A 27,411-nucleotide genomic window follows, 5' to 3' on the forward strand; every position below is an offset into this window, starting at 1 on the left:
GCAATTAACAAACAAGCATATATTGGATGTCTCCACAAGCGGTTAATACCCTTCATTGATGAAGATTATAAAAATGAAGAGTACTTGTTCTGGCCAGATTTAGCTTGCTCGCACTATGCAAAGGAAGTGGTTTCTTTTCTTGATGCCAATAACATCAAATACCTGCCAAAGGTAAAAAATCCACCCAATGTACCAGATGCTCGACCAATTAAGGACTTTTGGGGTTAGTTGAAAGGCTTAGTCTACAAAGATAATTGGCAAGCAACAAGCATTCCTCAACTCAAACGGTGTATCGTGAATTGTCTTAACAAAATGTATCCGGAAGTGGCAAAACGTTATGCCTCAATGACTTCAGTTCCTCTATGTCGAATTGCTTTTAATGATGTTATTGAAAACCAATAAATATATATTTTTAAATATCATATAATTGTTTATAAATTTATTTTAAATTAAATTTGATAGCTATGTAACTATGGCTATAATAACAATTTTAAAGTTGTTTCATTTTTTAGTCATCAGGTGTTATTTACAATTATTTCTAGAAAAAAGTGTGATCACCATAAAACTGTCTCAACCACATTTAAAGAAATTCATCAAAGTGATGCTTACACATAAATGCAAATACTTAGCATAATGAAATCTATTTACCATCAACAGATTATCTTTTATTAATTCTTCAGTTAACTTTAAAAGATAATTATCATTGGATTATCTTTTAACTGTCATACTAATTTATTTTATTGTTTTAAAAGGTATCCTGAGGAGCAAGTTTCTCAGATAATCATGTTGAAGGTTAATCAAAGGTATTACATTGAAGCTGTTATGCTTGCATACAACTATGGAGGACATATGGCTGTTGGATTACAGCTATATGGAAATAGTCTTTATCCAGCTTTATTGACTAACAATCAGCTCAGTTCAATACGAATAAGTAAACTTCTTTTTCAAATATTTGCTGAATGTAGTTTTATAACTTTATAAATAAATTAAGAAAAAAGGGGAAACTGGGGCATAAATGGGTTCTTTAGAAAAAGATTTAAAAAAACTGACAAAAATAACTTAAAGCATTTTTTTTAATACAATACAAACTAATATCAAAGAAAGAAGCCAATAGAATTGATTTAAAAAAATTTATGCAGCATTTAAAAATAAAGTACAATCTCTCTAATTCGAATCTCCTTAATTTGAAAACCTCCATAACTCGATTGGATTTTTCGGACCCTTTAGTGAGAATCTCTCTGTAAATCAATTTTTCAAGGAAATTTAGCTAAACGGGTGAAGGTTGATACGTATTATCATGTCAACAAAGCTGTACTTAAATGTTTCAAACAAATGAGCTTATATTCAAAAAAAGGCGATCTACAATTACTGAGTTTTTTATTTAAATAAAAAAGTTTAAAACACATAATCTCTATTGTATTTAGGCCGAAGAATCACTATTTGTTTTTTTATCTCTATTTGTAGTTTCACCAGAATATTTGAAAAAAATCAACTTTCTACAATTCGAAAATCTCTCTAATTCGAACTTTTATTTTTCCCCATGAAATTCGAATTAGAGAGATTGTACTGTATTTGAAAAAAAAAACGCTTTGCCCCATACTTAGGAAAAATGAGGTATATAATGGAAAATGAGTAATGTGCCCATCTGTGTCAATCACAACAAGGAACCTAACTTTCAACACTAGCTGAGTAATTTTCTTGACAGGGAGAGTCTTCCTCTGACTTTTTCATCATTTTCCCCTTGATTGATGCAGAAATAGTTTTTCTCCAGACACTTCAGCATTTTCTTTTTTTTTTTATTTTTTAATGCAAAACCGTTTTTGTTTGTGATTTTGAATCTTTTCCCTTTTTTTTTAAGCAATCAGCACATTTTTACTCAGGGTGTCTAATAGTGATGTTTTATATGGAGAGATGGTCAGAAATGCAGTTTTTCCTCTCTGCCTTGATAGTCTCCTTTGCAATCCCTGCTTTGGTTTTTCAAAGATTTGTAAGTTTTGACAACATTTCAATTAGATTTCATTTGAACTGGAATAATAAACCTTGGAGACTTTTTGAAATGATGTAGTATTAGGATTGCTAATAGAAGCACCTAAAATGCTGGAGGAATTGAACAATGTGCTGGTGCAATCAGATGATTGGTTCATAGAAGCCATTGTATGACTGTTAGAAGTGTTCATACTGCTTCTAAAAGCAGATATTTGTGTCTTAGTAGCCAGTGAATAACTGGGCAGAAGCACAGAGGTGGCTGGTAATTGTCATGTCACAAGTAACAGGAGATGTTTCACTGAAATCATCAGTAGTTTATGCTGCCAGAATCTTTGGAAAAAAAATTTCTATTAACTGGCCATATGCTGGCTTTTTGAAAGCCATTTATGGCATTTATTATTGTGGTAGCTTACAGGTAGGGTGAGCCAAAAAGTGCAGCTATTTGAAATTGAGTGATCACATGCCCAGGATTACTTCTCAACCATTTCCTGATATCATTTTCATAGCAAGTACTATGTGGTTTCATAAAAATCAAATCTAAGGGCTGCATTCATTGTGTGCAATGAGGAGGCAGACAGAAGAATTACACCATTTTCTCTTGCAATTTAAATCATTTCAATACTTTTAGCGTGAGATTTATGTCCATCTAAAGTAAGTAGAACTTTAGAGCTTATTTTGGCACCAGAATAAATTCTTTTTAACCGAACAGTAAGCAATTCTTTTTGTATCCACCCGCTTGAGTGACATTCAGCCCAGGTACCTAATGGTGCTCCATCAATTAATTCTGGCTTCATTCATTAATTAATTAATTCTGGCTCCATCAATTAATTCTGGATCATCATGGGTGGCATGTACCTCCCACTTGCTGAAGAGCAAATAACTGCTGTGACAAGCTGACCCCTATCAGCTAAAGAGAAAGAACCAACTTGCCTCTTCCCTTTGGTTGATACAACTTTAGAGAGACACTTTTAAGCTGAAGAAAAAGCTGTTTTGTCACAATTCCAGATGTTTTCAACATGTAGCTTTTTTTGTACCCACATTTCTTCTAGTAAAGAAAAAAAAATAGATGTAGTTTCAGGTTAACAAAGAGGTAAATGTTTGGAATATCTCTCCATGAAACCTTTATACCAGTCATAACTGGCAACCCTAAGGTTGTTATTAAAACCATGTTTCTTATCATTTCTAACTGCCTGCTCATACACCAACTTTCTGAGCTCAGATGAGCTGAGCCTGAAAAGCATCTTTTCCATCAGCTGAATATGTGTGACAAGTTTATTTCCTTTTGCATTCTTTACACACAAACATGTGTATATATACACACACACATATATATATGAACTCAAAATATACACAGAAGATATATGGTATATGGAGCATAAATATATTCAGTATAAAAAATTATTTTATTTTTGTAAAACTTTTGTATATGATTAGTCTGTAATTCATTAAAAAAAAAAAAACATTTAGGGTAAAATGGGGAATACCCCAATATGCCTGATATTTCCTACTCCATTATACCCCATTGGTGGCATATTACTAAAAACAGTTCTACATTTAGGAAAAGTTCATACTTTTAAAAATTCAAATGTTTTTATAATACCATTCTATATTAGTTAAATTTAATGCAGGCTTTAACATGCCACATGAAATATCAAATTACTGCATCATATCATGTGAGTCTAAAATTATATCAAGGTTTTTTTGAAGCCATATTTACTTAGTTAAGACTACTTTGGCAAAAATTTTAAACTAATTCAACTGATGGTGGCAACTTGTTTTAATGATAATTGAAAACTAATCACTATTTCTTTGTTTCCATACTTATAATAAGGTTTATTTACAAAAAACCATTTATGCTCCTTTACCTCATTTTGCACCAGTTTCCAGTATATAAGTAGTTTTATTGTCAAAAAATATAATCTGGGATTTTCAATTTGATATTTCTTTGGTCCCGGGTATTAAGGGCATAAGTCAATTTGACCAACTTTTTGAGACAGCAGTATTAATGTTTGAAAATTCCTACGTGTAAGTTCATTATATCCTTACATACTTAAGGTATTTTTATATTGTATATATTACATTCCTACTACATGTAAACATTAAAATGTTTGATACTATGAATATTTTAACGAGATAACTGTAGTTATGCACTTTTGATCTCACTAGTTTTGACTTAAGCCCTTTCTAAAGATTTATAGGATTAGTTTTATTATTAGGCATGATAAAATTTTTTTAACATTTATTACATTAATGCAAAAAATGAATTCTTTAAACAAAGAAAAGGAAAAAAAAAAAAAAAATCAAAACAAAACAACTTGATCAAAAAATTATTTTAAAGTGTCTTTAACCAGGAGACTGTTCCAAACAATGCCAGTCAAATGAGCAAGAGTTGTGTATTTCAGAGAATTCCACTTACATGGTTTGCACTTGTCAAAATGGCTATACATATGTGAGTGATAAGTTCATATGCTCAGGTAAAGTTTAAAATGTGTTTTTAAGATTTTTTTATCTATCATTATGTTTATGATTGTATAGTTTAGATGATTATGTATGATCAATAGGTTCATAGATTTAAGCTAAGTACCATCTTAATATGTACCTCCCTCATACATATATTATCTTACATCTTCTTGCATTTATGGCACATCAACCTTTTGAAGCATGTAAAATTGAGTATTTTCTTGAACTTTGTCTTCATATTCTTTAATTTTGATTACTATAACAAATATGAAAAGAATTTATTTTAGATATAGATGAATGTGGAGATGGTAGCCATGATTGCACTTGGAGTAACAGTATGTGTAACAACTTGAAGGGTAGTTACTTCTGTTCATGCCAAGCTGGATGGCGATTGGTTTTGGGACAAAAGCTTTGTGAAGGTTATATATTCTTCTAAAAATTTTTTACCTACTTTTTATAAGGCGATTATCTCTTCACAATATCAGAATGATCCCTAAAAGCAAGTAAGTTTTTTACCCTATAAATTTTAAAGTTTTTGATGAATATAAGTATTAACGTTTAAGTGTAAATTTTATCTTTATTTAGACATTGATGAGTGTATAAATTTGTGTAAAGGATACAATATGACTTGCAAAAATTTGAATGGATCATATATTTGTTTATGCCCTAAAGGATTTCTTTACAACTATTATTCTCTTATATGTGAAGGTTACTAACTTTTTTTCATAATTATTTCTAGTTTTTACATGGTATTAATTTTGCAGCAGTTTTCTTTTTGGAAACTAATATTTTATTGCACAATGATAATAATAATAATAATGATAATAATAATAATAATAATAAATAATAATAATAATAATAATAATAATAATAATAATAATAATAATAATAATAATAATAATAATAATAATAATAATAATAATAATAATAATAATAATAATAATAATAATAATAATAATAATAATAATAATAATAATAATAATAATAATAATAATAATAATAATAATAATAATAATAATAATAATAATAATAATAATAATAATAATAATAATAATAATAATAATAATAAATAATAATAATAATAATAATAATAATAATAATAATAATAATAATAATAATAATAATAATAATAATAATAATAATAATAATAATAATAATAATAATGATAATGATAATGATAATGATAATGATAATGATAATGATAATGATAATGATAATGATAATGATAATGATAATGATAATAATAATGATAATAATAATAATAATGATAATGATAATAATGATAATGATAATGGTAATGATAATGATAATAATGATAATTATAATGATAATGATAATGATAATGATAGTAATAATAATAATAATAATAATAATAATAATAATAATAATAATAATAATAATAATAATAATAATAATAATAATAATAATAATAATAATAATAATAATAATAATAATAATAATAATAATAATAATAATAATAATAATAATAATAATAATAATAATAATAATAATAATAATAATAATAATAATAATAATAATAATAATAATAATAATAATAATAATAATAATAATAATAATAATAATAATAATAATAATAATAATAATAATAATAATAATAATAATAATAATAATAATAATAATAATAATAATAATAATAATAATAATAATAATAATAATAATAATAATAATAATAATAATAATAATAATAATAATAATAATAATAATAATAATAATAATAATAATAATAATAATAATAATAATAATAATAATAATAATAATAATAATAATAATAATAATAATAATAATAATAATAATAATAATAATAATAATAATAATAATAATAATAATAATAATAATAATAATAATAATAATAATAATAATAATAATAATAATAATAATAATAATAATAATAATAATAATAATAATAATAATAATAATAATAATAATAATAATAATGATAAGGATACCAATAACGATCATAATAATAATAAATTCAATGGAAATCCCATGAAGTTCTATAAGACCTTATCGTTAAATCATGGGATACCATGTGTTCATGGATGCACACCATGTTGCACACCATGAGCTTCATTGTTACCTCATGGGTGCCAAATTTTAGTCCATGAGTTTCAATTATGTTTACATGGGTTCCAATCCTTGCACCTTGGATCCTACCTTTTCTGAACTTTAATTGGTAACCCATAGAATTCCATGGGGTTTCAATGGAGCCCTATGGTTTTCAATTCATGGGTCATGTTGCACACTAGGTTTCATGGTTTTTTTTATAGGTTGCAGTTGCTACCTCATATGTCGTAATTGTTAGCCCTAATTTCCAATTTTTTCCTCTTGAGTCCCAATGGTTGCACCATGGGTCCTAACAATAACACCATTGGGTTTAGTTAATAAAATTGTACCATATTCTTAGTCATGTAGCACCATGTGCCTATTTCAATAGGAAAACCATGACCCATGAGTTTCTTATGGTGTCCAAATATCAATTGAATTATTTTTTCAATTGACATTTGGACACCATAAGAAACCCTTGGGTTATGGTTTTTCCATGAATAAGCCATGATCCATGGGTTTTCATAGTTTCTTTTCATGGTATTCCTATGGATAAGCCATGGTCCATGGGTTTCCATAGTGACCAAACACTAATTGAAATACTGTGTGTTGTTTTCATGGTTTTTGCAACATACAAGTTAAAATATCATTGCGTTTTCTTAACATTTGGAATGCTACTGTAGAACGAGATAAATAAGTTAAATCTAATTGAAATGTTGTCAAAACTTACAAATCTTTGAAAAACCAATATAAGGCACATGAAACACAATTTAATTTCAGCATAATTTTAATGCATGTGTATCTAAATGTTTACTACAAATAAATGTAACATTACAAGTCATTAAAAAAAGCTTCCTTTTGAGCAAGTATCAGAAGATCAGTAATATACATGTATAGAAACATCTTCAATAAAAAATTGAAAACAATTTGATACTAAAACATTGTTATAAAAATAATAAATTTTTTCCAAAAATGCAACAATTTACATTTTAATAATTAAAATAAAAAACTTCAATTAATCAAAAAGAATCAGTGATACAATCAAGTAACCATATCAACTTTTTCAAAAAAATTTTTTTTTCCTGTTTTAGGAAAGTATTCACATTTCAGTATAATACCCCATAATTTTTCACTTTCTCATGAAATATCTTCCTTTTGCAAATGTTTCTGTGTGTTTGTCTTACTTTTGTTTACAACATAAATATAAAAGTGTACAACTATTTGTCAAACCATCAAATACTTTTCTGAAACTAAAAAGAATACTTTATCAAGTTCAAGAAAAAAAAAAAAGATGTCCATAAAAATTTTTTTTCTAACCAGTTTTTTTTTTGGCTTGCTTGTTTAGAGTGCGTGATAATTCTTGGACATGATCAAATTCATTTTGTTTTAAAGTGGGAGAGGAGATTTATTATTTATTGACAATATACATTTTTCTGTAAAGATTTAATTTGGTAAAAACAATCTTATATTATAAGCTCTCAGAATATATTTAAAAGAGTTTTTAAAATATTCGCTAAAAAAAATTATTTCCTGATTAAATCAAGAAAAATTAAGCCAATGTGAGCCTAGGAATAAAAGTCAGGTTTCTGGTTGAACTTTGAACTTGCATGCATATTTTTATCATTATAAGTTTACAGTGGAAATTATCCAAAAGGGTTACACCCTTGATCATATAAAACCTTGATTATAAAATTATACTTCTAACACCTGACGTATGTATTATAAATTAATATGTTTTAGATGTTGATGAATGTGTTGATCATTGTAAAGGATTGAGCGTTAGCTGTAAAAACCTGAATGGGTCATATGAATGCTTGTGCCCTAAAGGATATTTTTATAATTACAATTCCCTTCTGTGCCAAGGTTTATTCTTTTTAATTTTAAGATTTTACTTGATTTGCTTACTATAAACTTTTGAAAACTTTTTTATTTACCTCTTGTTCTATAGTTTCAACATTATTTTAATTAAAAGTTTTTTAATGTGTGTAGCAGATTATTTAATAGTATGTTGCAGATTTAATGGTTATGGAGCAGATATATTTCTTAATTAATTGAAACTTTATTAGATATTGATGAATGTGTTGATGTCTGTAAAGAAGATGACATGATGTGCAAAAATTTAAATGGATCATATGAGTGCACATGTTTAAAAGGGTTTACATACAACTACACATCTCTGCAATGCCAAGGTAAAAAATGTTATCCTAATCAAAATCTGTCTATAACAATTGAATGCATGATTGCTATCATGATCCAGTTATAGCAATTGCATGCATGATTGCTATCATGATCCAGTTATAACATCTATATATATGATTGCTATCATGGATCAGTTATAACTATATGTATGATTGCTATCATGACCCACTTATTATAAGCAAAACATTATGATGTTTTTTAAAACTTTTTTTTTTAATTTTATTTATTTTTTAATGTTGTGTTTAATACAAGTTCAAATTTTTAAATAAAAACTTTGAAAACATATCTTACTATACTTAATATCATGAATGTGTTTTATATGGATGTTAAAAAACATACATTATATCAGTGGTGTAACACACAAATAAACTAACTGCAATTTTCTGTGAAGTTTATAGATAATAACTATATATAAACTTAGTTAATGATCAACTCAATAACATTATTGAAATTGTTGAGTTTATCAATAACTTCTTATTTACATACTTTTCATTAGAGTTAACTGTTATGAGCATAATTAATGTTAATAGCTATGCTTATGACAGTTCATCTTTTTACTTTAGAAAAAAAGTATTTCTATGCTTAATTAAGAATTGAAAATGAATTTATTCTGTACACAGTAGTAAAAAGTAGTATGGCCTGATCTATGGTTGTAAATGGTTCGTTTCAGAAATTATTCTATTGAAGAACATTTTATTAAAAGCCCACATTAAGCTATTAGATTTAGACAAGAAAAAAATGTTTATAAATTTTTCATTTCTAACATTTTTAGAAAAGTTCCATGCTAAAATATTTTTCTAAATTCAGTTATTATTGGATGCCGTAATACCACCACTTGATTTGAGTTTATAAACTTTTATTAGTTGTAATAAAACTTTATGTCTTATTAGATTTTCTTTCTCAATTTTGTGATTTCATTTTTTTTCTTTTTTTTTTTTTTTTTTTTTTTTTATTTTTAGAAACAATGTTGAGTGTGAATATTGTAAAGATTTTCACCAGGGAAAATGTTTTGGAGGGTGAAAATTTTGAAACTGCTGTTACTGTTGTGAATGGCACAAAGCTGCAAATTGAAATCGACTTTGGTGATGAAATACCACTGCTTGCAAAAATAGTTAATGCAACTTTATTTGATCCTTCATTTTCCAGTTTTCCTTTTTCACACAAGTAAAACTTTTATTTTTTTGTTTTTCATACTCTTGTTTATATTTTTTTTTTTCTGAGTTATATGTTATCATCATAGATAATTTTTTTTTTGTATTAAGAAGCATTAAGTTTTTATTTTTTATTTTTTATGGATTATCTTTACCAGTGATATTTTATTTGTATTATTTTTATTTGTGATATCTTGTAAATGTAAAATTAATGTTTAATTTAGTTGTGACTTTTTATTTTTATATTTTATTTGTGTTGTTTTTTTAGATATTTTAAATGTGGAAAGTATTCTATCACTATTCGTATAATTAATCTTTCTTCTAAGCTTAATCATTCAGCATTCTTTGTCCATACTACTAATGTGACAGTATTTTGTAATTTATCAGCAGTCAAGTTGAGTTCTAATGTAGGTTCTGGCAAAATCATTATATCTCTTGTAGAGGAATTATCTCTTTACATAAGTCAAGATTCAGGTTCTTATGTGAACTACACTGTTAATTGGGGTGATGGTGCGAGTCAATTTATTGATCAAAGTCATAATTTAAACCTTTTACCATTTTTAACTGCACACACATACAAAAGTGAGGGAAACTATACTGTACTAGTAGTTGCTATGAATGCAGTGCAGACAATGAATGAATCAATCAAAGTGCAAGTTCATAAATGTTTAGAACCAAGTATTGATTTTAATTATGGAACTCAAGAAAAACCAATTAGCATTTTGCAGAGTGTTGGTTACGATTTTATTGCAAACATTGGAGAGTTTGACAAACTATGTGAAAAAGATAATGTAACTTTTGAGTGGCTATTTAGTGGTGTTAAAAGTAAAGGCAGTTTAACAAATCATCAAGTTATATACAAAATAAAAAGTAATGAACTGGCAATTGGCTCATATAAACTTTCATTTGTGTTTACGCATAGTAATATAACTACTGTTTTAACAGCATTCTTTTTTGTCACAAAAAAACCTTTGTTTATTGATATTGAAAATGGTGTTTTCCGTAAAGTTGCTTATAGAAAAATAAAAGGAAATGTGACTATTTATCAGAATTTTACCCTTAGTGCAGAAAGCAGCTATGATCCTGAAGACCTTCAAGCTAATTTTGAAGGAATATCATTTCAGTGGAAATGCAAAAGAGCAAGTAATTTTTCTGCTTTTGAAGAACGTAATTTAACTTTTAAGTCTAACTTTTGTATAAATGACACATGGATTTCATTGAATGTCAGTGGATCAAAAGTTTTATTTAACACAGTAATGTTTGTGTTGGGTTTGTCCTATAAATTTGAAGTTATTGGGACAAAAGGTATAGGAGAAGAGTTGAGAGAAGCTTCTTTTGTTCAAGAAATTGTATTTATAGATGAAGATGTATTTGACATAAAACTTATGTATGTATATGAACAATTGTTTTAAATTTGTTTTCATATTATTGTTACTAACTGCATTAATGTATTTCTAATTTATAGAAGTCTAAAAAAAAATGGTAGCACTCATATAAATATTTTTTATATATAATAGAGGCAAGGTAAATAAAATTTTTTAGAGGAAAAGAAATATATTTTTTTGCTTTTATTATAGTTGTCTGACAAACTGCGATCAAAAGATAAACTTTCAACAACCCACAATTTTGTCTTATAGTTGTGTAGACTGTGGGAGCCAGCTGTAAGTTTTCCAAAAAGTTTTTCAAACAATTTTTTGTTTGTGCTGATGAATTAGTTAAAAAAAACTAGATTGAAAAGTGAAAAATTCATTGAAGGAAATTGCTACATAATGAAGTGAATCGTCATTCACTCTCTACAATAACTAATCATTCTTGAATATTTTTTGTTGATTTTTTTGTGCAATTGAACTTTATTTTTTAGAAGAAAAGTCTTATTTAAGAATCTAAGAGAATAACTCTTTATTTTATATTTTTCCATGAATTTATTTACTCTAGACAAAATCTGTCAGTGTTTAAAACAAAATCATGTAACAATTAGTTCAAAAAATCATGAAACAGTTTGTTCATTCTATGCATATACTATGATCTGATAACAACAATATGATCTGATTGTAAATCATTCTGTAATTATTCCATTGAAAAACTTTTGAATACAAATATTCAATAAACTATTCAATTAGAATTATCTAATTTAAATTAAATGATTAAAACAATTGAAATAAAAATTAGATAAAAGTTAAATTCTGCTTTCAATGCAAATAAAAATTTTACTATGTTTCAATCCCAGCATTTTTTAAAAATCTTTTCTGAAAGTTAGATTTAGGATTGGATCATTCACTCAATTGTTGAATAAGTTCAGTTACTTTTTTTTCTTTTTACTTAAATTGGTTTACTTTTAGTATTATCAGTCTTCAGTAAATGTGTAGTTTTACCTACTGTAAGCAAAGAAAAAAATTACCCACTGAAAATTAGAAAAAGTCTTTTAAAAGAATTTAAAGTTAGAAAAAATCTTTTAAAAGAATTTAACTTTTATCACCTACTGAAACTATTTTTTTTCCTTCGATAAAATCAAAGCTGAATCAAAGTTAAACTTTAAGCACCGTTTGACAACAGGATTTATTTCTTCATATTTCAACTTTATTGTTTTATAAATTTTTATGAAGCTCATGGCTCATAAAATCTTAAAAAACTCACCAATTCATGAAAAGTCAAACTTTGACTTTTCATGAGTTGAAGAGTCCATTTCCTCAGAGTTCCATTATCAATTTAGTTTTGAAAAATACTATTTCCTCAGATTCCCATTATCTATTTATTTCTGTAAATTAACAAAATTTGTTTTTTTTTGGCTTTCTATGCTTTTCTATGTAAATTAATGCATTTAAGTTGTGGGATTAATTGCATCACACTTGCAAGATTTTAATTCAATAAGTTTTCATATTATAGTATATTTGATTTTTAGATTAATACCTGATTGGTTAGTATTAGATGATCTTGGAAGATGGCCTAATGAATTATTACAAAATAATTCTATACCAATCAGCTTCAATGATACTAATCTTACTATTAATGCTGGTATATTGCTTGAATCAAAAAATTACACTTTTATTTTACAAATTGCATTCAAAGGATATTATTTCATATCAAATTTCCAAATAAAGAAGACTACATGCTCTTTACCAGTTCCAGGATATTGTTATGTTAGGTAAGAAATTTTTTCTTTTATGTTGAAATTCTTTTGACTGAACATCAGTACATAACAAAGCTGAAAAAAAAAATAGATAAGTAGTAATAAGAAATCAGAAAGTTTTAATTTCTTCAAAAGATTTTATATTTTTAGTTAAGAAATATTTAGTAAAGTTTTAAAGTATTTTGTATTATGAAGCATTATGAAGATTTTCAAATGTTTTTAAATGGTTTTTGTTTTTAATTTGTATCTAATTTTACTTTTTTTCCCCCCTAAGACCTCTAATTGGGTATGCTGCTAACACAAATTTCAAAGTTGCTTGTGAAGAATGGTCTGATTCTGATGGGAAAAACTTGAGCTATTATTTTTTTTACGATGATGGTCATTTAGAAAAGTTAACTCTGAATACAAATGAATATGTTCAATATCCAATGTTGAATCCAAAGACTACACACCTGTCATATCTAAATGATTTCCTATTAGGCACTGGGGATGAACATAACAATTACACAATCAGAGTACATGTGAGAGTTATTGGAAAGTATAAAGCTTTCACTGAGTACAAAAATATTTCTGTTCAGGTTGTTTTCTATAAATTTTTTGAAATTTAAAAGATTTTCAGTTTTAAAAGACTAATTATCTTCTAGGTGCTGCCAAATTTTCAACCAATAAATTATTTTTTTGGTAGGTGCTGCCAACTCTTCAACCAATAAATCTGACTAGGCTTTCTACTGTTGACATAAATGACACACAAGGGGTCTCACTTCTACTTCAAGCAATAGGATCTGTTATTAACAAAGCTTTAGACGTTATTGATAATGAAGAGCTAACTTTGCAGAAGCAAGAACAGTTGCTTGAAAACCAAAAAGTGGCTTTTTTTTTTAACAATTGTTACCAGATTTTGTTTATTAAAATCTTAATAGTTCGTATTTAGTTTACAACAATAAAAATTCTTGTGCAGACTTTGTACTATAACCTATTAGCTTTTCTCAGGTACTTTTTTGTTATTATTATTGATTTTGTACAAAACAGTTGCGCAATAAAATGATTGAATTGCTGGCACAAACAACTCTCTTTGATTTAAATGATGTTAAAACTGTGAGCGATTCTCTTTCAATATTGTCAAAATACCCATCAGAGGTTGCACCAAAAGCTCAGGTAGAAAATTTGACTTAAAAAAACAAAAATTAACAATTTTCAATATTTTTAGTTTTTGTTTTTGTTTTTGTTTCAAAGAATATTGCAGCTGAAACGATAAGGAAAATGGCAAAGTTATTTACTGAAGAAAATATTAAAGCTCTAAATTCAGATGCATTTAATACTATGACTCAATCACTCCTTCAGTCAGTCTCTAATGTGTTTAATGCAAATACAAACTCAGTGGAAAAATCTCAATCAGTCAGTAAGTTTTTTTGTAAAAAAAAATGAATTGCTGAATTTATTAAAAAAGATTTATTTAAAAAATATAACACAATTGTTTATCTTTATTACTAGTGTGTAATTTTGTTCTTAGATCAAAGTGTGCAAATGGATTCTGAGGTATGAGCTCTATTCTGAAAAAACTAAATTTGTCATTTTATTTTTAAATATTCAATCAAAAGATTGTTTTATATGTTAAACTTCTTTTGTCTTACACAAATTATTTTCATTAAATAAATTAGTCAAGGAACAGTGTTGATGTTGTATCAAAGTTGTTAGAGTCTCTGGAGGATTATTTTTATGCTGCCCAGACATATAAATCTCCAGGTGAAACTGCAACAATTGGGAGTACTTCAGCATTTAATTTTTTGCTAAAGAAAGAGTTAAAAAACGAGTTGAGCAACATAAGTGTCTCTAATGATGGCTCTGGTTTTACTCTTCCAGAGGCTACCGAAATGTTTAATAAATCTTTTGAGAATATCCCCATACTGGTGAATGTATGTTTTGAAAATTATAAACTTTAACTTTTTATATCTTATAAATATCTTTTAAAAGGCTTTATACATGTACAGTATATAAATAATTGTCATATATATATGTACATATATATATGCCATAATACATGTAAAGTTTATAAATATTGAGATATTACAGTATAGCTGATAAAAGTTTTTACTTATCTAAAAAGATAAATTAACTCTTTTTTTTCTGTAGAATCTTTGCATGAAAAATCAACCTTTTACATGGGATTTTGATAGATCACAAAATATTGCCTCTGAGTTGCAAAGCCTTTCATTGTCAACTTTGGATAGGTTACCAATTAAAGTTAGTAACTTGCAGCAACCAATTAGTATTGCAATTAAAAATATACCTGAAAAGATTAAAGGACTCAACTTGTCTTTATCAATGCCAGAATATGTGCAGTTAGTGTCACTTGTTTTAAAATCAAGTCTTTGTAACATGATGTTACAGTTTAATTCATATAATGATCCTCATAATTTGACTTGGCTTATTGTTTACATTCAATATGGAAAAATTGCTACAGAAAATGATTATGATATTAAGCTTAATATTTCAAATAAAGCTGGAGTATCTCTCTCAAAAAACCAAAACTCTGTTTGGAGTTTTAATGTAAGCAAAGAAGTACTTAATCAAAAAGAAAACCTGACTGAAAATTGGTTCAGAAATTCTTCACTTTTTATAAAGCGAAATCAAGAAGTTCGTCTGCTCAATAGAAATACTTTAATCTTGTGGGATTTTCAGAATTCAACATATGGTTTTCTCAACAATTCTGTTTTATTTTTATCCTTTTCATATATTGGTCCAATGCCAGATAAAAGAGTAGAAACAAATCCATATACATTTGATGAGAAAGAATATGAAGGGAAATTTGAATATGAAGTGAAATCATTCTGCAGTGAATGTAATTACTGGAATGAAGGAGAAAGCAAGTGGATGTCTGATGGTTGTGAAGTATGTACAGCATTTAATTTCTAATTTAAATGATAAAAAAAGATGAAAAGTTGCAAAAAAATCTTTCAGTCTTTTTGAGTAATTTATACTGTTTAAGCTGTATTACTAAAAAGTAAACTGCATACAATTTTAATTTAACCAATCCACATATAATTATTGATAACCAAAGAAATTTTTAATAGTTTTTAAATAAAAAGCCATCTGAAATAAATTACTATTCAAAAGATTATAACTTAAAAGTTTTAAAAATATGTTATACAATACTTTAACGTAAACTTTAAGTTGTATGTTTCGTATGCAGTTTAAAAACATTTTTTTTGAAATATTCACTTTGTCTTATTCTTCAAAGTAGTTATTTTGTGTTATTTAGCTTCAGTTGTTTATTTTGATCTATGTTTTATTTGTATTTTTTATCTATTATTTAACTATTTTTTCTATTCTTCTATATGTTTTTCAGCTTGATCTTGAAAAAACCAGCTTTGAAGTAACTAAATGCAAATGTAAACACTTGACTGCATTTGGTGCATTTTTTGTGGCTCCAAATGTTATCCCTACCCCTACATTAACATTGTTAAAAGATGGTTATCTTCTTCTTGTAATTGTGGGAATAATTATATTGATTTTTATTAGTGGTTTGATTGTTGCAAGGCGCATGGATAAAAAAGACAATACAAAAGTGAATTTTTTTAAGACATATGTATCTTCTTTTTTCATATGTGCTTTTTTACATCATGAGTTACTTTTTGTGAAGCACATTTTGAGTTTCATCTACTTTCTCAGGCCTTTAACTTGTTGCTAAAGATATTTTTACTTATTTATAGTTTGGTGTTTGTCCGCTTCTTGATAACCGTGATGAAGATTGTTATTTATACCAAGTTACTGTCAACACTGGCAATCGTATTAATGCGGGGACAAATTCAAATATCTTTTTTACATTAGCTGGTAATTGCAAAAGTTTAAAAGTTTTTTTCAAATGCAAAGGAAAAAGATAAAATGGAAATTTTTTATATTTTTTTAATCATCTTTGGAAGTTTCTTTAACATAAAAAAATTACAACTTCCAATACAACATCTTTTTGTATAAAAAATTTGAATTAAAAATTGTTCTTTAAGTGATTTAAAACTATATTTAACATTTCAAAATATTTTTTCAGGTTCATGAGTTTTACATTTAAATGTAGTTAAACTGTTATTCATTAATGTATTTATTTATTTTTATTTATTATTTAATAAAATAATGTCTAATTTGTTGTAGGAGAGTTTGCAGACTCAGGGATTCGTAGATTAAAAGATATGGAGAGACAATGTTTTCAAAGATCGGCTTCTGATTCCTTCATATTGACTACTCCAAGTTGTTTAGGTGATTTGAGCCACATTCGACTTTGGCATGATAATAAAGGTGGTGGTTGGTATTTAAGGTAAGCTTTACAAATAAAACTTTCGTTAAAGGCTAATTAAAGTGGTGGGTGGTATTTAAGGTAAATTTTACAAACCCAGCTTCCATTAAAAGGTAATGCTTTCTAAAAAAAGGTTTTGTTTGTCTGAGATTTTTTTAGTAGACTGATGTAAATTTACCTTTTGATTTTAAATGTTCTGTTGAAGAAATGTTGAAGTTCTTGACCTACAAACTGATACTCGATTCTATTTCATTGCAAAACGTTGGATAGCAATTGATCGTGGAGATTGTGCATTGGATGTCATAATACCAGTTTCAGCTTCTGAAGAGTTGACACATTTTGATTATTTATTTGCAACAATAGCACGAAATGAGTTTTTTGAAAATCATTTGTGGTTTTCCATTTTTGCTCGTCCACCCAGAAGTATTTTTACTCGATGTCAAAGGTTGTCTGTTGCTATCTTATTACTTATGACCCAAATGACTGCTAGTACAATGTTTTATGGACGAGCTTCAAGTGATCCAACTGTTGAAAACAAAGTTGCAGGATTCAATTTCACATGGCAACAGGTTTGTCTTTTTTTTTTCTTTTTTTTTTAAAATAAAAAATGATTTAATAATTATCAGTTTTTTATTTGGATTGTTACAAGTTTTAAATAATTTTCAAAATGGTACTGCTATGTTTAAACCAACTAGCTGGAATACATGATGTAATGCACCAGGTTTTCCAGTTATCAAACATATAAAGCCAGAACTTTGTATCTGTGTATTTGGGTGTGTTTATACAAATCCACAGTTTTAATCCAATCCTCACCAAATTTTGCACACAGCTCTAATTTTACCCAGGGAAGGTTTTAGGCCAAGTTTGGAATACCCCGGACTCCAAGTTCAGGTTGCTTATTGCTGGAACCAAGTTCCAGCCCCATTCAACCATTCATGGTGAGGAGGTGATTATGGAGGTAATGATTTTTATATACTTTTTACCCGTGAAAACCAAAAAATTTAAGATATGTGATAGTGGTTTTTTTATGATAATTTTTGAGGGATATTTTTGGAAAAGTATACAATATAAATGATCAAAAAAATTGGTAAAGATAGGTTTTTATTTGGAGAGAGATTATTGCGGTTTATTGATGTGCTTGTTGCAAAAAAGCTACATTACCACAGTGTGGTTTAGTTCCCAAAAACATGACTACATAGCTAAAATTGCATTTCTGATTAATACAGTAATGTTTTATACCTAATTGCTGGAAAATTTGGCGCATTGCACTGGGTAACCATGAGCTAGACTAGGTTTTTTCAAACTGAGACAAGACCGAGATGAGAAGTTAGTACTTCTCGTGAGACCAAGAACAAGACAAGACAAGAAATTTAACAATTTTTGAAAACAAATTTATTAAAATCAAAGTAAAAAAAAAAAAAATGTAAACATGGGTTTTGACAAATAGACACAAATGACATTTGTCAAATGTAAACAACTTTTTCAAATATTAATTCAGAATTTTTTTGCCAAACTTTTCCAACAAGACAATGCTTTCTCTGATTAATATGATTTATTCTACTTTTTCTGGGTGTAAGTTGTGTCTGGATGATCGGATGACATTTCCACCTGAGCTAAAAACTCTCTCTGATTTAGTTGAACTTGCTGGAATAGCTAAAATTTGTCTTGCTAATGAAGAGAGTTCTGGCAATGTATTTGAATGCAATTTCCACCAATCAAGAATCGGAAAGTCTTTTTTGGCATCAGGGAGATATTCATACTGGCACATTTCGCTCAAAATAGGATTCAGTTCAGATGTTGGCTCTTGTGTTTCAAGTCTGACGTTTAACTTGCACTTCAGTTTTGAATTAGGGGACAAATCTGCTGAAAGGACTCTGTCAACAGGTTGGCACTCAACATTATCCTTAACCTGTGAGGCTAACCATTCTTTTGTTGTTTGAAATTTTTTGAAGAGCCTTTAAAGCAGGATTTTTTGAAGTCCTTTTAAAGCAGGATTTAAGTAGTTTGCTGCAGCACTCAATAGGTTTCCAGTGTGATAAAGAGGAAATCTTTTCTCAATGCAGTTTTTCAAGTTTTTTGCATACAAGACACCGTAGCCATTTTTTCCATCCGTCTCAATAAATTGATCAATTTTGTCATGGATTAAATAAAGAGAATTGGCGACAGTGTTAATTGTTGGAATAGACTCAGCCGACCACGTTTCTGTAGCTTCTTTAAGTGGTGCCAAAATTTCTACTGCTCCCTCAATTGATTTCCACTGTGATACACTGATGATCTTTAAAGAAAAAATATCTTCATTTGCACATAAGCTGATAATTGCACTGTTTAGATGTAGGACAGAAGCCATTCAATCCAGTTCACTATTCCATCTTGTGTCAACAGATTGGCGTTACTGTCTAAAATTGTTTCCTTGAGCATCTGATTCTGATTCAAGCAACTCAGCTGCAACTGTTGACTGGTAAGTTAAAGAAGCCAAATATTTGGATGTTTGCAACGCATCATCCATTCCAGCAGTCATTCCAAATGAGTCTCAAACTGCACATTGCAAAATATGATTGTTGCACAAGTATTGGTCAAGGCGCTTTGACAATTTGACTGCAAGTTTCATGTTTCTTGCCTGGTTGTTTACGCAGTATGTTGGCAAATCAGCAGGCAAGTTTAGTTCTTCTAAGAAAGAATCCAGCTTTCCTTCAATTAAGATACCTGTGTATCTGCCTGGGAACTGTTGGACATGGGGTGTCCAGTGATGTAGTCTCCAATTTTCGTCAATAGCATGAAAAGTCCAAGAGATGTAGCTATCCTGACCTCTAGAAGTCTAAAGGTCAGAAGTAAATGCAACACTTTTTAGATTTGGCGTAATCTCTGTTATTATGCTCTTCATTCCAGCTTGAACTTCTCTTGACCGAATTGAAAGCTTTCTTGAATATGTTGTTCTGTGATGAAGGCTCAGTTTAGGGTTTGCAATGTCAAACAATTTCTTGAAACCTCTTCCTTCGACTGCTAAAAAGGATGCCAGATCAGTGCAAAAGTAATCCAGCATTGCAGAGTCAAATTGTTTTTGAATGGAATTGTCTTTGTCATATTTGGACTTTGTTTCAAGCATTTCGACTATGGTTCGTTGTTTCTTCTTAAGAGGAGGAAGAAGAGAGTCGTCAGTTTTTTCAGAATACTCAACGTAATCTTGGCTGTGTTTTTTTTCGAGGTGACAATGAAGTCCGCTTGTGTTTCCATCTTTTGTTTTCAAAGACTTTTTACACGCCTTGGATTCAGCACCGTCACTTGTTTTTTGAAAATATCTCCAGATTTTGTTTTTTCTTGGTGACATTTTTGATCATTGAAATGAGGCAAGAATTTTTCTTTTCAATATGAACAATATGTGTCAAGTTCAATTCCACTGGTAGACTAATGAAATTAAGTCCAAATAAACTCCAAATAAACAAAGAAATTCCAAAATTCCAAAATAACTCAAAATAAACAAAGAAATTCCAAAATTCCAAAAAAACTCAAAATAAACAAAGAAATTATAATTGAAAGAGCGCACAGAACAGGGTCAATTAAGTCAGTAAAAGAGCAATCAATTGTTTTAAAACTTTTAAATTTCAACAATAAAAAGTTAATTCTGCAAAACTTAAAAAAACTACGCGGAACAGGTGTGTTTGTTAACGAAGACTTTGCAAAGGAAATAATAGAAAAGTGTAAAAAACTCTGGGATGAAGTGATTAAATTGAGAAAAGAAGGTAAATATGCAATTCTCAAGTTCGATTCTATTTTTTGTAAAGATCATAAAAAGTAATTAATTTTTTTTTTAACATACATTGTTAAGAAAGTTCTTCTAATTTATAACACAATCAAAATGTCTGAAACAAATGATTTTAAATTGTTTAGTTGTAATTTTTCAGAAATGAGACACTTCGCATCTGATTAAAAATTTGATCCAGATAATAATTATTTCAATGACATTATTACAGATTGTTCTTATTACTATCCTCAAAAGCAAATTAAATTTTTAATTAGATTTATTAAAATCACAGAGTCAAAATATTAATTAATTAAAAAAACAAATTATTAAACATTTTGTAAATTATAATAATTTTTAATTTGGAAAATAATATAATATTTAAGTCTCTTTCTACTTCTCGCGAGAATTTTCTATTTCTCGTTTCTCATGAGAAGTCTCATTTCTCACGAGAAACGAGAACGAGACAAGATCTCGCTCATGGTTAGCAGTGGGTATTACGGCTTGTTAGATATAAAACTTTACACCCTGAACATGGAGTCCGGGGTGGTCCAAACCTGTCCTAAAACCTTCACTGGGAAAAATTAGAGCTGTATTCAAAATTTGGTGAGGATTGGATCAAAACTGTGGAGTTGTATAAAGAACACACCCACATACACACATACAGACTTTATATATTAGATTCACCTAAGACAGTTGAATGCCAATGTAAACGATAACTAATTCTAAATAATAAAATTTATTATTTAATGTTATAAAAATTACAGTAATTATTTAATTTGCTGTCAGTGATTTATATAAAATCTTCTATAAAGTTTTATCTTCCAGTCCTCTTTTTTAGGTTTTTGTTGGATTAGTTTCTGGTTGTATTACAGTTCCTGTAAATTTATTTTTTGTTGGTGTATTTCGACTCATTAATCCTTTTTACAATTTGGATGTGAGAAAAACAGGTAAAAGATTCTTAAAAGATAATTGGTGAAAAAAAAACAACCTTTTTTTTCACCAGTTTAATTTTGATGGTTTGATTTTTACAATTTTGATAAAATTGTCTTCATAAGATGAAAAACAAACAACTAATCATAATGTTGAAAACTCTTGTTTATTTCAACTAAAATCTTTTGAAACACTTAACTAATATCACAAAAACAAAAACATTTTAAAAACTTAGTCTACAAGAGAAGTTCAATATTAGGAAACTACAAGGATGCATCTATGGAACTAAACAGATAAATAAAACTAAGGATATTTGTTTATTTTGAGCATATTCAATTAGTTTCTGTTAAACTAAAAGATATTTTTTGTAAATCATTCAATTTTTATATATATTTTTGAAATATTTAGTTAGTAATGAAAGTAGTAGCACTGATTTAATGAAAGGTATCGAGGAGCTCAGCTCAACAAGTTCAACAAAAAAAAAGAAACCGTTTTTCCTTCCACATTGGGTTGTGTATGTAACCTGGTTTTTTTGCATTGTTGCAATACTTACATGTGGAAGTATTGTTTTGTTATATGGTATGTCTTTTGGAAATAAAAAATCTTTAGATTGGATATCAAGCATAACAATATCTTTGGTGAGTTAAAGTATTAAGTTTACATAATTTATTACATTTATATTAAAAAACATTTTTATTTTTATATTACATTTAATTGTATTGAATAATTTTATATTAGATTATATTGTTTATTACATTATATTAAATTAGTTTATATATGCATACATTATAATACATTAACATATACTACATTAAATTTATTATATTTCTTGTTGAAGCATGTGTTGTTAAAGTTGTAATACATTAATATAAATTACATTTTTAAAATATTTTTTGCTCAATTATGCATTAGTCATAATGCAAATAAAAATTAATTTTTATAATTTTGCCTTTATTAAAGTTAAAATTTTTTTTTAAAACAGGATCTTGTAGAAAAAGCTTTTCTGAATATTTCTTTGTTTTAAAATTTTCTTATTCTGTCATGTTATCAAGTATTAAACATTTTGCTATTTTAAAATCGTTTTTATAAATATATATTAAATATTATACATGCATTATATGTATTAGATTAATTAGATATATTCAACATGCCATAAATCCTCAAATAAGCACCTGTGTGCTTATTTAATTTTTGATCCTTTACAGAGTAGTAGGAGAAGATGGGAAATGGGTCACCCCATTTTTTGACCATGTACCCAACCATAAACTCATCTCCCCAAAAATTTTTTTATCAATGGTTCATTTTTTTGATTATCATTTTTTTGCATATTTCTTAAAAATGGTGCAATATTTATTATTTGCTCAACCATCAACACATGAATAAGTTATTCGTTAAAAAGCCAAAATGTGTATTAATCAATTTTAATGATTGAAGCAACCATCAACCAATGGTTATATTTTATCCATTTATTGTAATTGTAACAGAACATTCAAATTTTTATATTGCAACCATTAAGCAACCATTAATGCAATGTAAATTTTAAGCATTCTATTTACAGTTAATATATTATTTTTACTAAACAACATATCAGTAATTAATGAGAAATGTTGAGCAAATCTTTATTATTTATCATTGAGTTAAATGAATCCTGATAACCAACCCATTTTACTTAAGACTGTTTTGTTTTTACTCAATATCTTTTTTTGAAGATCAACTATTTCTTGCTTATTCTTACTCTATTGCCAACTGAAAACTTTAGTTTTGGTTTCATTTCATCTGTTAAAAATTTTTCTAGATGTAAGTTTTTCCCTACTATACTTTCTATACTAACAGGAGTCATTATAATTACAGAATGAATAGTTTTAATATATTCTTTGACTAAGTCTTCCAAAATTTTTATTTATTCATGAGTTGAATTGGTATTAAGTATTTCTACATTTTTTTTTTATTGTATAATTTCATCTTTCTACCACACTCAATTTTCTACATTTTAGGAAGAGTATATTTCAACAATACTTTGTACATCTCTATTATAAAATTCTTTACCTTTATAAACTCAAATTTCACTTGGCTTTCTTTTGTTGAATAAAGTCTTAAACGGTTTACCAGTTTTATCTTTTAATGGAATCAATCTTTTTTCTAAAGATAATCAGTTAAAACACAAAATTCATGTTAAAAAGCAAAATTCATATTGCCGTTTTTTCTAAATTTTACAATTCTTAAGTGTATCATCCAGTGGGTCTTGCATGCTCAATAAGAATCTATTCCATTTATTAACAATTCACCTACAATACTTAAAAGTGTTAAGCCAAAAGCTGTTGTCTCAATAGCTACTACTACTGATGCTGCAAAAATAGTTACCACTACTGGTGCTGCAGCAATAGTGAATAATAGTCCAACACAATATATAGCTGTAAGTGTTGTATCAGTATTGTTAATTCCATTTAAGTTCTATGATATTTCTTACTCGAATTTTCTGTAATGGCTTGCTCACATTCTAGTATATGCTGAATTTCATAATCTGAATATAAATCTATATTATCTCTTAATATTTTAGCCTCATCATCTCTAAGTATAGGTCAATGCCTGCCGATTCGGCTAAAAATCCATATATTTAAGTGTAATTGTCTGTACATTGGATTATGGGATGTCTTGCAGGACTATATTCTAAAAATAATATTTTATGAAACATTGTTGTTTACTATATATATATATATATATAAATATATATATATATATATATATATATATATATATATAAACACACACACACACAGTACTGTGAACAAGTTTTAACCCACTTATTAAAACTCGTGTTTTTTTAACAGATTTTGAATAATAGCTTCCGATTTTTTTTTTATATAAAACAATGTCTAACTTCAAACAATACTAAACACTATTTTAACAAACAAAAGCAATATTTATCAAAGATTTTTGTATTTAGATATCTAACGTGTTTACTTTTATTGTATGCTGATCTAAACCCAATTCGTATCAGCTCATTTGTTTTTAGTTTGCTCTTACATTTTGTTTGTTTATTGCTGTGAAGGCTTCATATATTAGATGATTGTACAGTTTACAAAGATATTTCATAGATACTGTGTGTTTAATATTTTTTTTAAGAGTGAAACTTCTTCTAATTTACTTTTTTTTTTCTTTTTCCTTTTGTATCATTATTTTTATTGTTATTTAAGTAATAAAATGGATAAAATTCCACTACTTTGATTAAATTACTGGAACGTAAAAAAATTACCGTACTTCATGAAGAAGGTTATTCTCAACGACAAATTGTCCAAAAAACAAAATATTCAAGGACAGCCATTAAAGAAATTATATAAAAATTTTAAAACACGGGATCTCTTGAGGATAAAATTCGAAGTGGAAGACCTCCAAAGCTTACAAAATATGCCATAAAGTATTTAAAAAATGTGTTTCTGCGAAATCAGAAAAAAACCTCCAGTGAACTAGCCCAAGACATTCAGGCTGCAGCTGGGACAAATGTTTCCTCATCTTGCATTCAACTACATTTGCTAAAAGCTGAGTTAAGAAGGTGTGTTGCAGTTCGAAAGCCTTTACTACGTCATGGCAATAAAGAAAAAAGACTTAAATATGCAAAACAGCATAGTAATTGGATGCAAGGAATGTTAAACCGTGTACTATACACAGACAAATCAAAATTTGAATTGTTTGGTAGCAGAAGACGACAGTATGTAAGAAGAAGGATAGGAGAGGCTTATCGCCCTGATTGTCTACATCCAACAATCAAGCATGGGGAAGGTTCTGTTTTAGTTTGGGGTTGTATTTCATCATCTGAAGTAGGTGATTTTATCAGAATTGATGGCAAACTGACAGGAGAACAGTATAAAGAAATTTTAAGACATCATGCAATACCATCTGGAATGAGACTAATTGTTAATAATTTCATTCTACAGCAAGACAATGATCCCAAACTTATTCACAGTACTGTATATATATATATATGTATGTATGTATGTATGTATGTATGTATGTATGTATGTATGTATGTATGTATGTATGTATGTATGTATGTATGTATGTATGTATGTATGTATGTATGTATGTATGTATGTATGTATGTATGTATGTATGTATGTATGTATGTATGTATGTATGTATGTATGTATGTATGTATGTATGTATGTATGTATGTATGTATGTATAATTATGTAAAATAATTGTATAGATATACTTATAATAATATTAAATGTGCCATCCTTTTGTTCAGCCATCAGTTGTGTAGACAAGCGAGGAAAGAACATTGGACTGTTAATGATAAACTTTCAGCTTTGAGGATTATGCATTGCAGTTCACAAGCTTTCAAAATGCTTAGAGGAGTTTTTTCATTACCTCTTTGAAGCACAATTTTTATGTTTCTTGAAACATCTTTTGGGAACCTAGAACCTGGATTTTCCAATAAGGTTATGTCTTTACTAAAAATGAGAGTAGGCACCATGACAAAATTGGAAAGGAACTGTAGCTTTATTTTGATGAAGTGTCTTTAAGCAACACCTTGATTTTGACAAAAAAAGTTAAAAGTTCATTGAAATTCAATCAAATGGAAAACAATTAAACCAAATTTTTGTATTGATGGTCTGTCAGATATCAACAAAGTGGAAACAACCAATTACTTATTTTTATAGTAATAATTCCATGTGTCCAACCAATTTAGCTAGAATAGTACAAATATTTAGTAGTTAAATTGCTACTGCTTTGAATGTATATGCTTCTGTCAAACTATTGCCTGAAAATGTTTTGTCTACAGCCTTTTTTTATTAAAATTATGGATATTTTGTTTGACATACTGAATTCTCATACACCAAAAGCAGATAAACCAGATGTCACTTTTTCTAATATTATTTGTCTTACAAACAAATAGCATTATGAGGATTTCTTTTATGTTTGTACATCAGGACTGTGTAGAGAGTTTTCTTGCATTAAACGAACTAAAGGAGGTTGGAATGACAAACCAACACCAATGTAATTCAAATCAGCTTATCAAAATTTTTTGTACTCATTTCAATAGAACAATCTAATTTTAACAGTAATTATCTCCCAGAGTCAGATTTCTCTGTTGCAGTTACAATTGACTCAATTACCAACATAGTGTTTGAGAACCAAATCTCTATAAATGAACAAACAGCCATCTGCATTATTTTAAAAAAAATTTGAACCTTTTGTTTTACAAAATGCTTCAAGTGATTTAGTTTTCACACTCAGCTAAAGAGGCTTTGAAATCAATTGCTGATTATTTGAGAAAAAAAGTTCAAATTTGTCAAAAATGTATTCAAGTTCTTTCAAGTTTGACACCAAGTGAAAGTAATTTATTTAATACTGATTCTTTTTTAAAAAACTTGCTTCACAAAATAGAAACTGTCTCTCTAGGGCAAATGAAAACTTAACTAAAAGAAATATTATACAACGAATTATTAAAATAATAAAATGTGATTGC

General features: G+C 27.6%; 1 protein-coding gene across 5 annotated transcripts in view; it reads left to right on the forward strand.

The window, feature by feature from the left end:
• The window catches only part of LOC145186633 (uncharacterized), a 48,716-nt gene that overhangs the window by 12,560 nt on the left and 8,745 nt on the right, over positions 1–27,411 (forward strand). For 2 of the 5 annotated variants that reach the window (XM_090095765.1, XM_090095768.1), the window contains exons 16-38: positions 753–931; positions 4,338–4,460; positions 4,734–4,865; positions 5,032–5,154; positions 8,251–8,373; positions 8,577–8,699; positions 9,669–9,873; positions 10,129–11,247; positions 11,438–11,521; positions 12,760–13,002; positions 13,262–13,565; positions 13,673–13,852; positions 14,017–14,142; positions 14,221–14,386; positions 14,498–14,523; positions 14,646–14,900; positions 15,118–15,876; positions 16,334–16,552; positions 16,698–16,818; positions 17,131–17,293; positions 17,478–17,841; positions 21,850–21,958; positions 22,350–22,579. In XM_090095765.1, the coding sequence (XP_089951891.1) occupies positions 753–931; positions 4,338–4,460; positions 4,734–4,865; positions 5,032–5,154; positions 8,251–8,373; positions 8,577–8,699; positions 9,669–9,873; positions 10,129–11,247; positions 11,438–11,521; positions 12,760–13,002; positions 13,262–13,565; positions 13,673–13,852; positions 14,017–14,142; positions 14,221–14,386; positions 14,498–14,523; positions 14,646–14,900; positions 15,118–15,876; positions 16,334–16,552; positions 16,698–16,818; positions 17,131–17,293; positions 17,478–17,841; positions 21,850–21,958; positions 22,350–22,579 (5,476 nt within the window). Of the gene's footprint in view, positions 1–752; positions 932–4,337; positions 4,461–4,733; positions 4,866–5,031; positions 5,155–8,250; positions 8,374–8,576; positions 8,700–9,668; positions 9,874–10,128; positions 11,248–11,437; positions 11,522–12,759; positions 13,003–13,261; positions 13,566–13,672; positions 13,853–14,016; positions 14,143–14,220; positions 14,387–14,497; positions 14,524–14,645; positions 14,901–15,117; positions 15,877–16,333; positions 16,553–16,697; positions 16,819–17,130; positions 17,294–17,477; positions 17,842–17,967; positions 18,114–21,849; positions 21,959–22,349; positions 22,580–27,411 lie in introns of those variants that run through there. The other 3 variants (XM_090095766.1, XM_090095767.1, XM_090095769.1) reach the window with 3 other exon arrangements.

The sequence above is a fragment of the Hydra viridissima genome, unplaced genomic scaffold (assembly GCF_058129835.1).
Source record: "Hydra viridissima isolate aposymbiotic clone 2 unplaced genomic scaffold, HvirCarnegie_v1 scaffold_8, whole genome shotgun sequence".
Lineage (NCBI taxonomy): Eukaryota > Metazoa > Cnidaria > Hydrozoa > Anthoathecata > Hydridae > Hydra > Hydra viridissima.